This window comes from Diadema antillarum, unplaced genomic scaffold (genome assembly GCF_040938485.1).
Source record: "Diadema antillarum isolate AM-2024a unplaced genomic scaffold, OU_Dant_1.0 seq00000590_RagTag, whole genome shotgun sequence".
In the NCBI taxonomy this organism is placed as follows: Eukaryota; Metazoa; Echinodermata; class Echinoidea; order Diadematoida; family Diadematidae; genus Diadema; species Diadema antillarum.
Genome location: NW_027271522.1, coordinates 47,537 through 64,575, shown reverse-complemented (window position 1 = coordinate 64,575; position 17,039 = coordinate 47,537). Strand labels below are relative to the sequence as shown.

Below are 17,039 nucleotides of genomic sequence, written 5' to 3'. Positions count from 1 at the left end.
TGACTACTTAAACATCATTTTCATCTTTGTTTTGTTTAGTTGTACTTTCCTAAAGTATACTCCTAAATTCTGCAAAGGGAAATAAGAATAGGGATCACTAGCTGATAGACAGCTCAGACATAAAACAGAGAAAGAAAGAGGAAGAAGAGATAAAAAAAGGGCAAGATATTAAAATCATCAGGTGTCTTTACAGAAACGCATGCCATTGACAACTTGTCTTCTCAATAATCACAGTCCCCCCCCAAAAAATATTTTCAATGCACATTCCATGGGTTAACATGTTTCTTTAAGAGCAGGAGAACAGCTACCACGGTAACATCAACCTCAATTTCTACATCTCGACAAGCCGCATCTACATGCGAATCGAACGACCCCATCACACCGGTACGCTCAGACGTTCATAAATTTTCAAATTGCCAATTTCAATCTGCTCTCCCTCCAATTGACCTGGAAAAAAAAAAGAAGAAGGGAGGGCCGATTTTGATACTGGGCTGGTTGTAAGGGGCAGGATGGGGGGAACGAAGAGACAATAACATGTGGTTCAGATACGATCTTCCAGCCGAGATTGGATGTAATTTAATAGGGGGCCAAAGCCCTCTGACATTTGTGTAGAAATAGATGCTAGAGAGGACTCCGATACATATTTGTCTGTCCACATCTAGAAACCAAGTGTTGAACAATACCCTCACTAGAGCACATGACGCTTGATTTCGAGTGATTGCATATATATACATGTAAATGTTGTACTGCACTGGTATACACTTGCAGTCACATTCTCCTACTTCCTACTCTTCCTGGTTACCCTCTCCCTTTTCTTTCATGACCTGTTTGCGAAAACTTATGTAATACTCCTCACCCTGGTGTGAGTAGAGCATCCACTACAGGTAAAGGGTTTATGTTATTCCTCCCCCCCCCCCCCCCCCCCCAAAAAAAAAAAAAAAAAAAAATGATGATAATGAATTTAAAAAAAGAGAAAAGAAATATTGGCAGTACATGCATGGTAACTGTCACTGTGAAGTACACATTGATTTGTTATCCAACAGGAAGCTATGTTCAAAAAAAAAAATCATCAACACTCAATATTTGCCTATATCATGGAGTTTCCAGCAGGTGACAAGTGGTGGCAATTGCATAGATCTGATATTTCACATCTAGTTATGATGAGTTAATCATTAATGTGTGAATCTAGATCTGACCGTTCAGCATCATTTGCATTGCTACACTGTACTAGCATGGCTCTGCCCTCGTGTGCAACTTTTGGGGTCCTTTCAAATGAGGCATGACTTGTTGGTGCAAAGGAAAGCAAGCTCAGTATTGGCAATGCCATTATATTTTACATCAACCAGGGGGGGGGGGGGCAACTGACTGTCCCATTTTCTAGAACATTTTCCCTATAATCCACAGATTGCCTTTATTTATCATTCATGTGTTTATTTATTCATTTATTTATTTATTTATTTATTTATGTATTTATATATGTATTTATGCATGTATAATTCATGTATTCATATATTTATTTATGTATGTATTTATATATGTATTTATGCATGTATTCATGTATTCATTTATCTATTTACTTATTTATTCATATTTATAGTTATTTATTTATTCATTTTTGAGAGAGGTAAAAGTGGCTTGATGACAAGAACAGTTGAAGGTCAAAGTAGAGAAATATGACTTCATCAGACACCATTCTGGACTGGGCAGCAAGACAAATAGAGATGTGTGGACAATTTTCATTGGTCTGTCAAAATGTCAGGTGACATTGAACCTTAACCTTATGCCTCCTTGATTACATTTCCATCCAATTGCACATTACAGAAATGTGTTCTATGACGTACAGTCCATATCTTCCCCAAAATCAGGTATTCCCCCCCCCCCTCCCATTTTAAAGCTAAAACCTAGTTTTCAGAAGGGCTCAAAATTTATCTTCCACTATCCAGAATTTGCCTGCAATATACCGGTATTGAAAGACTCTGCCAAAAAATGTGTCTGGATGATGAAATTTTCCAGGTTTACCTTCACATGGTCACTTTTAATCCTTAAAGAAACAAGGAAAAGTAGAAATTACGCGGTGCGTAATATATGTCCCCGCCGGAAGTAGCATTTTGTAACAAAATGTGCAATATAGGTAAAAAATCAAGGTCAAAGGTCAAAGAAGTCAAAGGTCAAAATTCTCTGTACAAGTTTTGAAGCCCTAACCTAGTGCCATCACATAAAGCAAATGGAATCGAAATTGGGTTAGAAATGGCGAAGGAGTAGCATTTTGTAGCCAATGTACAATATAGGTCAAAAATCAAGGTCAAAGGTCAAAGACAAACGTCAAAATTCTGTGTAGAAGTTTTGAAGCCCTCACCTAGTGCTATCACATAAAGCAAACGGAATCGAAATCGGGTTAGAAATGGCGAAGGAGTAGCATTTTGTAGCAAAATGCACAATATAGGTCAAAAATCAAGGTCAAAGGTCAAAGAAGTCAAAGGTCAAAATTCTGTGTAGAAGTTTTGAAGCCCTCAACTAGTGCCATCACATAAAGCAAACGGAATCAAAATCGGTTTAGAAATGGCGAAGGAGTAGCATTTTGTAGCAAAATGTACAATATAGGTCAAAAATCAAGGTCAAAGGTCAAAGAAGTCAAAGGTCAAAATTCTGTGTAGAAGTTTTGAAGCCCTCACCTAGTGCCATCACATAAAGCAAACGGAATTGAAATCGGGTTAGAAATGGCGAAGGAGTAGCATTTTGTAGCAAAATGTACAATATAGGTCAAAGGTCAAGGTCAAAGGTCACAACTGAAATTCTGTGTAGAAGTTTTAAAGCTCCCATGTAGTGCTATCATATAAAGCAAACAGAATCAAAATTGGCTCATAAATGACAGAGAAGTAGCAAATTGAACATTTTGATCACACACGGACGCACACACGGACGCACGGACGGACGGACGCACGGACGGACGCACAGACACACACACGTACGGAGCCCGTTTCATAGTCCCCTGCTCGAACTCGTTCGGCGGGGACAAAAAAGAGAAAAAAAGGAAAAGATGTGTGACATCATTTGCTGAAGAGAAATTAATCTCTTCATGTGCACTGTGTATATGAAAGTATGTCTTTTCCTTTTCTCTAACATATTCCACTCCTCCTCCACCCTAGCCCCCTTCCCAGACCAGCCCTCCCTTTCCTTGTGGCGCACATGCAGATTACCCTACTCTATGCAGTGTGAATGCTGTCCTCCACACTTGGGGTGCGTTCGAGAGCTCTCCTGAAGCGAACTGACCTGTACCAATCCTGCGCCAAAGGAGCGCTCAAACTGAACCAAGCCAAAAGTGGACCACTTTCCAAAGTGCTCCAAAAGTGTACCCAAACTTAGTGTGTGAAGAATGTGCTGAATATGCACATACGTTATAATGCACAGAGTTCATTCTCTTTGTTCAGGACAACTAGTTTAAGCACGCCAGGTGAATGACCCTCTTGCTACAAACTGCATGACCCCCTCTAAAAATAACTCATGAGGTACGCTTTCTCAACAGAGTGCTTGAACGCTCCACCACTGGCACAGTACATCAGTTCGGTACGGTTTGGTTCGGTTCACTTTGGTTTGCTTTAGAGTGTTCAAATGCACCCTTGACCTCTATGTTTCCACCTCGGATGTTGGAGGAAGAAACTCCCACATTCCAGTTTCTCCTTACATACGTACCTGCACTAACGGTGAGTGCTTCAGCAAACTGTTCCCTCCAAGATGAAGTACCCACCACTGATGAGACATTGGTCTTCTTGATCAACTTGTCAACCGTGTTCTGCAGATAGAGTGAGAGACAGGAGTCGTTAATTTGCATTAATTAAGTATTCCATAGAAGGCGCCATCCGTGAAAAACTACACTTTATGCTCTATATAACATTAAAAAAGATATTGCACATACATGTACATTTTACATATAGACCAATCTGACCAGGCAGTAAAATCAGCCATATGATGTCCCATTCACACACGCGTACTCTGAATCAACGATATATGTTGCAAAGGGCGCCAGCCAGTTGCAATACATATCATGCATTTGCATACACATGTGTACATGGGACAACTCAGTAATGGCGAATAACACTGCCAGGTTGAATCGGTCTATGATATCTTTGATTTTACTTGATTCAAACAGTCAACTTGAACTTGGGAGTGGAGCATCCCCGTACATTGTATATATGTCAAAACCCGTATCCGGGCAATTATCCCCAGAGGGCAATTACCCACCGGCTAAATACTGGTTAGTGGTAAGGTTAGAGTTAAAACTAGGGTTAGGGTTAGGTTTAGTGTTAGGAGTTTGGGTTAGGGTTAGGATTAGGTTCAGGATTAGGATTAGGGCCAGGGGAAGGGCCCGGGGTAATTGCCCAGGGGGTAATTGCCCTAGACCCGTCAAAACCATCAAAACCACACACAACTTTGTGGCATAATGTGTCAATGAGTCCTGGAAAGGTTGAGGCTGCTCAAAAGCAACAGATCAAGCACATACACACACACACACACACACACACACACACACACACACATACATACATACATACATACAGAATCCTAGTGAAAGAGAGATATTAGTTTCCATCTGAGCATGGCACCGATTCGCATTCTGCTTCTGCTAAACATAAAAGACAAAAGTTTTCTCGTCAGCTTCATCCTCCTACATGAAGGTATGTATCGGGCACAGCTGTTATGATAATCAGTCCATACTCCAGAGATGGCATGGATGGAAAGAGAGGGAGAGAGAGTGGGAGGGAGAGAGATAGGAGATACATGAGTCAGAGATAGATAAATAAACAGATAGAGAAAGGAGAGATAGAAATATATAGAGAGAAGGAGAGAGAGAGAGAGAAAGAGATACTGGAGTAAGAGATAGATAGATATATAGATAGATAGATAGATAGATAGATAGATAGATAGAGAAGGAAGATAGATAAATAGAAAGAGACAGTGAGACAGACACACACAGACACAGGAGTTAATGACAGGCAAAAAAAAAGGAAGAGACACAGGAGTCAGAGATAGATAGACAGGTAGATAGATAGACAGATAGATAGATACATAGATAGATAGATAGATAGATAGATAGACAGACAAACAGATAGATCTATAGAAAAATAGAGAAAGAGGAGAGATAGCTACATGTATAAAGAGAGGGAGAGAAAGACACATAAAATACATACTTAGATGCAAGAATTAATGCTGGGCAAAGAGCATCGTGAAGAGACAAAGAGAGAGATGGGGGAGGGGGATACGGAAGGGGAGGGATGCTGAGAGAGAGAGAGAATGATCGAGTGGAAGAAGTATTAAGGCCCCACTGCCCACTCTCAACAGAACAACGGCAGGAGTCGGCATGCTAAAGCCCCAGCATTACACTATGGGACACACCTTATTTGGTTAAGATGATGAACAAGCAGGAGATAGCTTGGGTCATGGGACGCTCAAGCGCACAACTGGGCACAAACTCATCAATGAATTGCAGTATGCCACAGTGCATGGAAAGCATCATAGCCATATGTAGCTTTGTCATGAAATTTACATCACAGGAAAGCTTGCAAATTTTCTCGACAACTTTGCCGTACTGGATTTCCAGCACAACTGCTTCGAGAAAAAGTTAGACGACTTTGGAAAAACAAAATGTTTTCCAAAAGTGCCCATGCCCTGTGGCTTCAGAATAATGTGGCATACGGGGAGTTTACATTGTGATGCAGAAAGAGTTAAGGGTATCTCATATTGTCAACTTATTCTCATCCCCCCTCCCCCCACTGTCACACAAACATGCCCTTCTTTCCATGTAATTTCATTGATGAGATAGCTTTTGGCAAAACAAAACAATACCAAAGTCTCTACAATGGTGTTTCTCGGTTTTGATTAGAAATGTACAAACATTAATCAACTCAAACTTGGGAAGCAAAAACATAACATGTCTCTTAAAGCAGAAAATTTCAGTTATTCATCCAAGTGTTTGTGTTTTTCAAAGTAACTGAGCACAAGCAACATTGAAAAAAATTATGACAAAGGACATTCATTTTTCTTTTATAAAATTTAACTTTTACTGAGATGACTGTATATGATAGAAACTTAGTCAACCTGGAAAGCACTAGGTGCATCTAAATGCACCCCCAAAAAGCTATGTGGATTATATAATCATGTTATCAAAAAGGCAGAACTTTCTAATCAATTTCCTCCTGAATAACACTTTCATTTGTAGATATCAGATGAGATTATTACTTTGAGAAATGACTAAGAGGCAACAAAATAATCAAAAGTTTTGGTGACACCAGGCCAGTGCCTTTAAAGTGAAGACACATTTGAATGTCAGAACACAACACAAAGGAACCTCAATGAACACCTCTAAAAAAGTACTATAAATCACATGATTGTGGCATTCCCCATTTAGCATGGGCCCCCAGCAGGCTTGGTGTATCAAAGGACCAAACTAAACAGCTTGTCTTTCTTCACTTGGAAAAAGAAATTCACTTCTATTGCCTTGAATGATGACTCAAAGTACAGTGAACTTGATGAAGAGTTAGTAGATCTATGAATGGCTCACTGAACTCCTACACATAAATGGTCTATATGTGCCACTTGGAAGTCTTCTTTTTCATTCTAAATTGAATAAATTGTCTTTCTGATTTGAATGAGTAAATACAACTTGTTTTTATTAAGAAGAGGAATAATGACGGCTTCATCTCATGTCTGGCATAGTGCAGGGAGGGCGCTATTTACTTCAGGAAGTCTGGGACAGTATTGTCCCCTGGCATAGACAGCTTAAGTTAATGATAATAGTAATAGTAATAAAGATAATAATAATGATGATAATGATAATAATAATAATAATAATAATAATAATAATAATAACAATGATAATAATGATAATAATAATAATAATAATGATAATAATAACAATAACAATGATAATAATAATGATAATAATAACAATAACAATGATAATAATAATAATAATAATAATAATAATAATAATAATAATAATAATCATGATAATGATAATAATGGTAATGATAATAATAATGATAATAATAATAATAACAACAACAACAACAACAACAACAACAACAACAACAACAACAACAACAACAATAATAATAATAATAATAATAATAATAAGGTCTTATTTACCCAGGGTAGCCTCTTCAGTGTTGCCACTGCTCCACCAGAGGACCCTGCTATTATCATTACCCCAGTGTTGCCAGGTACCCATTTATATACCTGGGTCGAGAGGGACACAGTGGAAAAAAAAATCTTGTCCAAGGACGTAAGCACTGGGCGGGATTTGAACTCGGGTCCTCCGATCGGGAGTTGGGAGTCTTATCCACTATGCCAAAATGCCCCCCAAAAAGTTGTGAATACCTTATTCATATTTTATTCTGACCACATGCTTTACCCCCTCCCCCCCCCCCCCCACTTTAACCGTACACTAATCCCCTAGCCCTCCCTGCTCCCATCCCCACCCCCACCCCCACCCTCTCGTCACTCTGCCATCACACAATTGGTAGTCGGACCCAACACAAATACTCCCACACATGTAAACATTCTACCTACAGGCATTTTGTGCCTACTTCCTCGGGCAAACCCCAGGGCCCCAGCGTTTACAACCCCAGCAGGCACCATAGAAAAAGGGCCATGCTTTGCCATGCTTTAGTAGAGATATAAGACTAGCTGATGAGTCTTTGCAAAGTTTTTGTGGCATGGAACAACAAAACAAACCATATAGAGAGATATATACTGACAATAAAATGGATTGACACAATTTTTTTCTTTCTTATTTTTCAATTGGATGCCATGCTGATTATGCGGTAAGAATTCAGATGTATTATTTCTATTCCACACTAGTCACCTTCCATATGAAAATACTTAGTAGTATCAGGACTGGCTTGCAAAAAGGATGGGAAGCTGTATTGGTATAAACATGCTTTATGTTCCTTTGCTGCAGGTGGTCCAAAAAAGCTACCTTTGGGCATCCATGATTGTGCACTGTATAGGGGTGTGTGTGTGTGTGTGTGTGTGTGTGTGTGTGTATATATATATATATATATATATATATATATATATATATATATATATATATATATATATGTGTGTGTGTGTGTGTGTGTGTGTGTGTGTGTGTGTGTGTGTGTGTGCGTGCTCTCGTTAACAGCTTCAATCAGGGATATTGTAGTGTTTCACTCCAGGCAACCGGGTATACATTGCACAAGGGGCATATATGAGTATCTAAAAACAAATGAAAAAGTGCCCTCTTAAGGTCCTAGAGGTACCTTAGGCGTATACAATGGACCTGCCCCATTCTGCATATTTCGGACCTGTATTTAGGTGAATAGATTTCATACCATTCAAATGGGGAAATTGTAAAATATTTACATGTATCCTCAATCACTGTGTTTGCACCTAAACTACATGAAGCCTGATTTTTTACTTATTAGACTGAATTCAAAAATTATTTTTTCTTTATTGGTTTAAATTTCAATCAGTCAATTTATCAGAAAAAAAAATAAAAATGATTTTTGTCACAAACAAATAATGGAATACTGTAAAACACGATATTTACGCGGCATGAAATTTTTGTGAGCTGCCTCTAACATTCAATGCATATAGCGTAGACAAGAACTTTCATGTGCATTTTAATTTTGCGTATCTTGGCTTTCGCAAAATTCGCAAAATCAAAATGCACGTGAACATTCCTCGTTTTACAGTATGCCCAGTTACCTTGAGTAACTATCATGTCCCTGGTGGAAGCATCTTACGAGAATGTGTTCGTGTGTGTGTTTTTTTTTTTTGTGTGTGTGTGAGTGTGTGTGTGTGTAAGTGAAGGGGGAACGAAAAAAAAAATTGGGTGGGGTACGGGGAAGAGGAACATATCATGCATACCCCCTTGAGGCAATCGCTCATTAGATATTCACAGTATGCTCCGCGCATTTGTGGTTTCGCCACCAAGAATTCCACATCCGTTGGATAATATCCTGTTTTCCGTTTGAGCACTGCTCACCCATTCACACTGGTCTGCTGTACAGACCTCTGGTGAAACATGTAAAATACGTATACAGGCATGGACATACTAAAACACATAGAAAAAACAAACAAACCCAGAGTATTTGAAAGGGAGGGAGGGTGATAGAGGAGTGTGGGTTGACATCATCCATACCTTCAGTGCAATGTGATGAAAAATTCCACTTAATTTCCATCTACAGTGAGACATCAAAGGAATCTGTATGCTGTCTCCGCTCTATACGCTCCCCCGTAGAGGGGGATGGCAGTTTTTTGGGGGGCTTTTTTTCTCTTTCAAATGCCGATGCAATAAGTCATCTGTCATGCATTTTTCACAAAGTGCATCGCATAACAAGCGAACCTCAGCTGTGAGAAGGGATAAGCTGAGATTTACTTATTATAATACATACTCGAAGTACAGCTACACCCTCCCAGGCTCAAGTACGCATGCTTAACCCGTTGAGGATGAGTCCCGAGTATACTCGGGCAGGTGTCTAAGGGAAATGTGTGTTGTAGCAAAATCAGTCCGTCCTCGACGGGTTTAAAACACAGAACGTTGTGTTACTGTGTATACTTATGACTATCTTTCTATAATGTCTGTCATCCATCTTTTTTTTGTCCCTCACTTTTCAATGAAACATATTTAATGTGTGTGAATACGCATGTCATTTTTTCCTAAATACCTCATTCACTTCATATATCAATTTATTTGCATTCCTATCTGTGTACGTGTTTGCCTTTTAATAGACATTTTGCTATCAAACCAACACAATTCTCTGTAGTGATATACTAGTATTGTACAAGCTGAAATTTTTCGTGTAAAGACATACTCGCGAATTGCTACTTGAGGACATTTTCGCGTGTTGTTAATTTCGCGGTTGCGAGGTTCTAACTGAACTTACTATTTGCGCGTTGTTATTTTCACGTGTTGTTATTTTCGCGGTTCAAAGGCGATTTGCAAAATTCACGAAAATAAAACCACCGTGAAAATTTCAGATCCTTCAGTAGTTTGTTCAATAATGAGTACAAAAAGTGCATGAGCAAAGTGCAAATATGACCATTGTATGTGGAAAAAAAAGTGTGCTAAATTGTAGGGCAGTTCTTCATATCTTCGCATTCACAAAGTCATATCAAAATATTACAAGGTTTGCCTGTGACAAGATCAGCATCTTGCTCCTCACTTCCCTCCACCCCTCCCCTTACCCCCCCCCCCCCCCAATCCTCCCGCCACCCTGTCAAAGATGAGTCATACAAAACTCGTAATCATGCCTTTTTTTCTGGATGGACAATTCCTACAAACCTTTCACTAGCCTCAATGCTGTCTACAGCCAAATAAATCGGCTATACAGAGACTTCCAGCAGTGAAAGGAAATATTCATGACTGAAGTTCACATTTGATGAATTGCTCCAGGAGAAGGCTGGTCTGTTCCGCCTCATACTGCAACATCACTTCCTCCAAATTAGTATGCCAGCTTGGAAAATCAGACAGGTGTTTGTTACGCCACGACACATGAGTCACTGCTTGCACTTGCATCAGTATCATTCATTGTACCGTATGTCCCCCCCAAAAAAATTACAACGGGACCCTCCACAATGATAACTTTAAAAATAGTGAATCAATCCAACTACAATTTAACGGTATGAAACTATGACTTATCACCCACATCTTACAGAAAACCCCATCTGATTTGCTTCAGTGGTCAAAGAGAAATGAGGATCTTTGTAGAGCACGTCAGGAATCCCTTCCTTCCAAGTTCTGTCCATTGTGTTCACACATTAATATGCAATTCCAAGAGCATCCAAGTGCTAAACTTGGAAGAAACAGACCCATGACATGCTTTACAATGATCCACACTTCTCTGTAACCACTTAACCAAATTGAATGGGGTTTTCTGCAAAATATAGGTAAGATGTTATAGTTTTAGACCCTGAAATAGCATTCAGACAGTTTAATCATATTCAAAGTTCATGCTACAGAGGCTTCAAAATGTGGCAGCATGCATCATCACACTATCCAAGAAGCACACTCATATCACCCCTATTTTGAGATCACTTCATTGGTTACCAGTCAAAGATCGCATTATTTTTAAGATTTTACTTCTGACTTTTCATTGCATTCAGGGTGCTGCTCCTCAGTATAACATTGACTTACTCCATAAATACATCCCTGCTAGATCTCTACGCTCATCCAACTCCGGTTCTCTGATAATTCCAAGATTCACTACAATATGGGGCACACGTGCCTTTGGCCATGCTGCTCCCACCTTATGGAATAATTTACCTTCAGCCGTAAAAAATTGTTGTTCTTCATCAGACTCCTTTAAAAGCAGTCTAAAAACTCACTTGTTTAAAGCCTCAATTTGATTACTCATTACATGTACTTGATATTTGTATGTCCTTTATCTCCTTCACTTTCTCTTCCTTCCGCACCTAGAGCACTCTGCAGAGTGGATTTGGCACTATATAAATCATATCAATTATTATTATTATCATTAAAGTTATCAATGCGGAAATCCGGTTGTAATTTTTTTGGGACATAGTGTACACTGGCTGAACTTGGCAGTATGTATGTACGTACCATCTCACTGAGCTCTGGGCATACCTGCAGGAGGACTCAATCACCACCCCACCCCCTCCCCCCCCCCCCCCATCCCATATATTTACATTAACCTGTCAAAGCAAACTCTGCAAATCTATCAATACATTCATATCAACGTATTCTTCCATTCCCTGGTTTGTATTCCAAATCTACAGACTTTGTAGTTCTCAAGTACTGACCATATTTGTATGTTTCTCTCATCTCTCTTTATCTTCTCTTTAGATGTATTTATCTCTCCATCCAAGAATGCATTACTGGATAATTTTGGTACATCGTTGTTAGATATCAATAATAATAATAATGATAATAATAAATAACACTTATAAAGCGCTTAATACTGATGCTTCCAAGCGCATTAATACAGAAAAAATACGAGTCACTTAGCAAAATTGTACAATCTGTATATATCGTATGTGTGCTGTATAAAATTCATGCTTGATGCAATCATGCATAGACCTCATAAAGTCTGCCATTCAGAGGCAGATGTAATTTCTAAAGTAATGACACACTACAACGTTAAGTGCCACTAACCCTATGGCGTTAGTGGCACCTTAACGCCCTTATCTTTCTCAACCAACGACATCATGAAAATGAGTATTCTCCAGTTATTGTCAAATCGGTATTCACGTTTATCTCTCACTAGAAATATTCTAGTCAGATTTCCATTTCAGCCGTGCTAAATATAAAGATTCATAAACGTCATGAGTGTCTGAGAGTCTGTTTTCCCTATGGCCTTAAATCATTTCAACATCTTGTAATTTTGATTGGATTTATTTTCCCCTATTACTTTCCCAGAAAATGCCTTTATTTAGAGAAGTAATACCTCTTTGTCTTGATGCATATGCCCTGAGGGACCTATCAAAAGCTTATTACCTTTTGAGTAGGTCCCCCACTAAGAAACGTAAGATCTTGTAATTGCAAAGAAACTTCATTCTTTTTTTTTTTCATCTCCTGCACTATTATGTCATATTAGGCGCGGTCAGACTGGCAAAAGATTGAGAAGTTTAAGATCGTGAAGTTTGGGCCATTCGTACGCGCACAAGAAAGAGTGTGCCGTCCGATGGCTAGTGATTGTGATGTAACAATGCACATCTGTACATGACAATGGCCTCGCACTTCGGAGACACCGCCCGCAAACAGATCGAGAAGTTTCGCGAGAAGTTTCGCGGGAAGTTTGCGGTCACACTGGCAAAACTTCGAGATCTTAAAGATCGCGATCTTAAACTTCGCGATCTTTTGCCAGTCTGACCGCACATATTGAGTATCATATACCTTCACACTGTATCTATTACATCGTGTACTTTTATACTGACTTTAAACTTATAATCTCTACTTGTAATTGTCTGGTGTACAACTGCATTAACAAATAGTTTGTAAGCATTATTCATTACCAGTTACTTTGAACAACAATTTGTTTAGTTTGTGTCATGTGCATAAGTGAGGGATATAAATGTGCATTTTGATACTTGATTTGCATTTTTTATGCTAGTGCGATGGAAGTAGGTCCCCCTATACCTCATTGAAGGCATGTACAGGTACTTGTCGCAGATGTCATTAGAAACACTACTTTCATAGTTTATCTCCACTATCTTGCTGGCCTTCCCTATCTGGACCTTGCCTCACATGATTCGCAGGTGCATAAGTTGGGCAGAAGGTACTCTACCAAGGCGTGCAAAGAGGGGTGCCCATTTTTACAGATCAAAAAAAAAAAAAACAGCTTTAAAAGTGAAAATAAGGAAACTGCATAAATTTAACACACTGATTCACATTTCATAAAAAGAACAAAAAGATAACTTTTAAAAATATATCATTTTAAATTTCCTATACGCAAGCTACTGGGGAGCTTTGTTGATGCATGAATTACTTCAACTCATGTAGTATATTTAAGGAATTTGCGATCTTGTGCAATCACTGTGCATTTCATCAGTTATTATAGAGGTTTGGTAAAAATCATGTTTGTTGCCAAAACTACAGAAGTGTTGAGACAGGGAAGCATTATTTGAATCTCATCTTGAATCTCATGTTGTTCCCTTTCGACACTTTGGCATCTCCATGTCACTTTGGCTTACAAAGTGAATTTGAGCATAGCCAGTTGTATAACTGTAGAACTGTGTTTGACAAATCTACACTGACCTGCAAGGAGTGATACAAACATTTCATTCCTTAAACATGACTGATGAGATGCCACGAAAGAGCCAGTCATACCATTCTACACCCACGACTCATTTCCCTTCCCTTCCCTTCCCCCTTCTTTAAGCCCTCCCCATCCACCTCCTATTCCCCTTTCCTCCCCTTCCTGCTCCTCTAACCCCTCCCCATTCTCCTCCAATGTCCCTCCCTTCCCCCTCCCCCTCCCCCATTCACCTAACTGACAAAGAGTGAGATTGTCAACAGCTACTGTAGCAGCTCTTTTGACAGCCACAGCAGTAACAGTCAGTAAACGTGCAGAGTCAACAGAAGTTGCCGGGCAAACAGCTGGTGTGAAGAGTCAAGGCAAAGCTTATCGTTATCTCTGGTAGATGTGGAAGTCTCAGGGAAGAGAAAGAAGGAGGAGGAGGAGGAGGAGGAGGAGGTGGACGGGTTATCATCCAGTCTTTGGGTGTCCTGCCCACACTGTCTATCACTTCAACATCATGTGCATGGAAGAGTGGTGCTGGACTCACAGGATCCAACGCTGTACTTCTGCACACTTGAAAACAATATTAACCATTTTTGGGTGAGCATTTCCAGCTGTCCTGCGCATTCAGCAAAGGGGCATTTGCAGATATCGGCTGGCTCCCAATAATGCGACGTACACGTACATCTCAGCACATAAAGTGACCTAGTATGCAATGCATTTGCACAGGTGGCCAAGTCTAGACATTGGTGTATCTAGCAAAGGGCATGGGATTTGGAGGCATGGCCGGTGGGGAGGTTTACGGCCGGTGGGGAGGCCTAAATGCACTGCACCACATTCATGATTCTAACACCTTTAACATCAATCTACATGATTGTTTCTTCTTTCTGTTGAGCCAGCTGCATTGATTTCCTGGAAATGAGAGTGACAGAAACCATACTGCTACACACACACACACACACACACACACACACACACACACATGCACACACACACACATATACACACACACACATGCACACGCACACACACACGATATCTTGAGGATTCAAACGAAAGACAGCATGTCTGGTCATACCTCCTGTCCCCCCCCCCCTTCATTCATCCCTCCATCAAAGCCACCTGCCCACCTGCTTTTAGCTTGTTTCCCCAGTAGAGACCTCATTGATCAATTTCGATAACAGACTCTGTAAGCAGCCGAGTCAATAAGAAGAAAAAAAAGATGGGCACAACATTCCTGGCTCCCTAATGATTCCTATGCTAACTCCCTTTTCTTGAATGTCCCAATGTTGGAAAGAAGACTCCAAGTCTATAACATTGAAATGGAGGGCATGTATCACATAATGACTGCAAGTACAGTTGAACCTCTCTTATCCGGCCTCCCTTTATCCGGATCTCTCTATTATCCGGACGCAATCTCGCCGTGATTTTTTTTTATAATTACGGGAGGAAAGGGGGATTCCCAACTCCTTGACAACTCCTACACAAACACACATGAATTACATATTACTTCCAACATGATTAACATACATTATATCAAATTTCCTCCCAAATTGCTTACCTTCAGACATTTTAACATCCCCAAACATCCCCAAATGTAACAATGAAAAGGTTGCAGTATACACATCACTACATGTGGTACTACAGTGGGCTACATCAGTACATGTGTATGTATATGTACATGTATAAAACATTGAGTCTCCAGTATCCGGCCAAATCCCTTATCCGGATGAGCCCCGGTCCCGACTTGTCCGGATACGAGAGGTTCAACTGTACAATGAACCCTACATAGGCATTTAACAAATGCATAAATATGCCATGGCTGTGGTGATACACAAAACTCTGCTAACAATGCAATTCCATATAAATCCCATACACAATCGTAAACCCAATTGGAGAAATGCAACTGCAAGAGTTCTGCTTCGCATTGTCCCATATGGACACAAATGACATACTACCATAACCATAATAATAACCTAGGTTTATGGAGTAAATGCATACGGCTCCCATTCTTATCGGTCATTCTCACATTGCAATTCTACAATACCTATCCACAGAGCCTGGCCTACACACACACACACACACAAACAAACAAAAACCGAAAAAGAAACGAAAACAAATCCAAGCCATCAAAGACTGCTCCCGCAGCCGCCTCTTGTTCGGGAAGCAACACAGCTTCCATATTCCGCTGGCATTTTGCACAACCGACAATTTCGCTTTTGAACGTGACGAGGCGTGCTCCATTTTGGCGATTAATCATTGATCAAGTCAATGAATTTGCAAACATGTTGACCTTAAGCTGCTTATTACCGACGGGGGAACCGAGGGGGAATGTGGGAGTGTGTCTGAAAACTGGAGTCGATTACCACGGATACAGGCCTTTCCGGACCAGTCTGCAACTCATCTGAATATGACAGAAACATGTCTCACTCTTGATTCTCTATGCTGCTTTATTTCATTTGTTAATGGGGGGTGGGGCGATGGAGTGAGATCCAGGAGGTGGGTGGGAAAACATGGACATGTGTCATGGATTCTTTGCTCTTACTTGTGTGCGCTATCATCTGGGTTATGACTGGCAGGGAGGGAACATTACAGAATATTAAATGGTCTGCATCAATGCTGGCTGGTGATTCGTCTTAATGCAATAACGTGACAAACGCAGCGAGGATCGAAATCATTACATTGCAAGTAGTGACATCATATATTCCACAATTTGACTGGCTGCCAACAGGACTAGAATAAAATTATGTGTAATTAAAGACCATACAAGATAATATATTGCCTTGTTTATCATCGTAATATCATACATGTACTTGACAGTCCCCTTGGGAGTTGTATTTTCTCCTCAAGGCAGTATTTTTTCTACGCGCTGCATGCTTCCAGGAGATGTAATCTCTTGAGGGGGGGGGGGGGGAATGGAACTACTGGAGCAAAGTCAAGTGTTTTATTGCATCTCCAAAAAGACAATATCTGTATCATGTTCAATCATAATGGTTTGAAGGGCTATTGATGGAGGTTGTAGCTCCCCAAATTAGCATCTGAAACCTTTGAGATTGGAATATTCCATATATTTCCGGTCAATGGAAGTCATTGTCTGTCATACATCTCGTGCAATTTTATCAGGATGTGGAAATAAATGATCTAAAAAAAGAATATTACTTGGAATATGTCAAAGAGCTTGAGAATGCACAACTTCACCTTAAATTTTCCTTGAGAGCCAACACTGCAGCATCTACAGCACCAAAGCAAAAAAATGCACTCAGAGCAGGTGTTTTTGCCTCAAACATGAAGTGTGCACCCAATTTTATTATGCAA

At 39.9% G+C, this 17,039-nt stretch overlaps 1 protein-coding gene across 1 annotated transcript in view; it reads right to left on the bottom strand.

Annotated features, from left to right (window-relative positions):
- Positions 1-17,039, bottom strand: part of LOC139735678 (sodium/calcium exchanger 1-like) — a 36,569-nt gene that overhangs the window by 8,029 nt on the left and 11,501 nt on the right. The window contains exon 2 of the mRNA XM_071646426.1: positions 3,691-3,790. Coding sequence (XP_071502527.1) covers positions 3,691-3,790 — 100 coding nt within the window. The remainder of the gene's footprint in view (positions 1-3,690; positions 3,791-17,039) is intronic.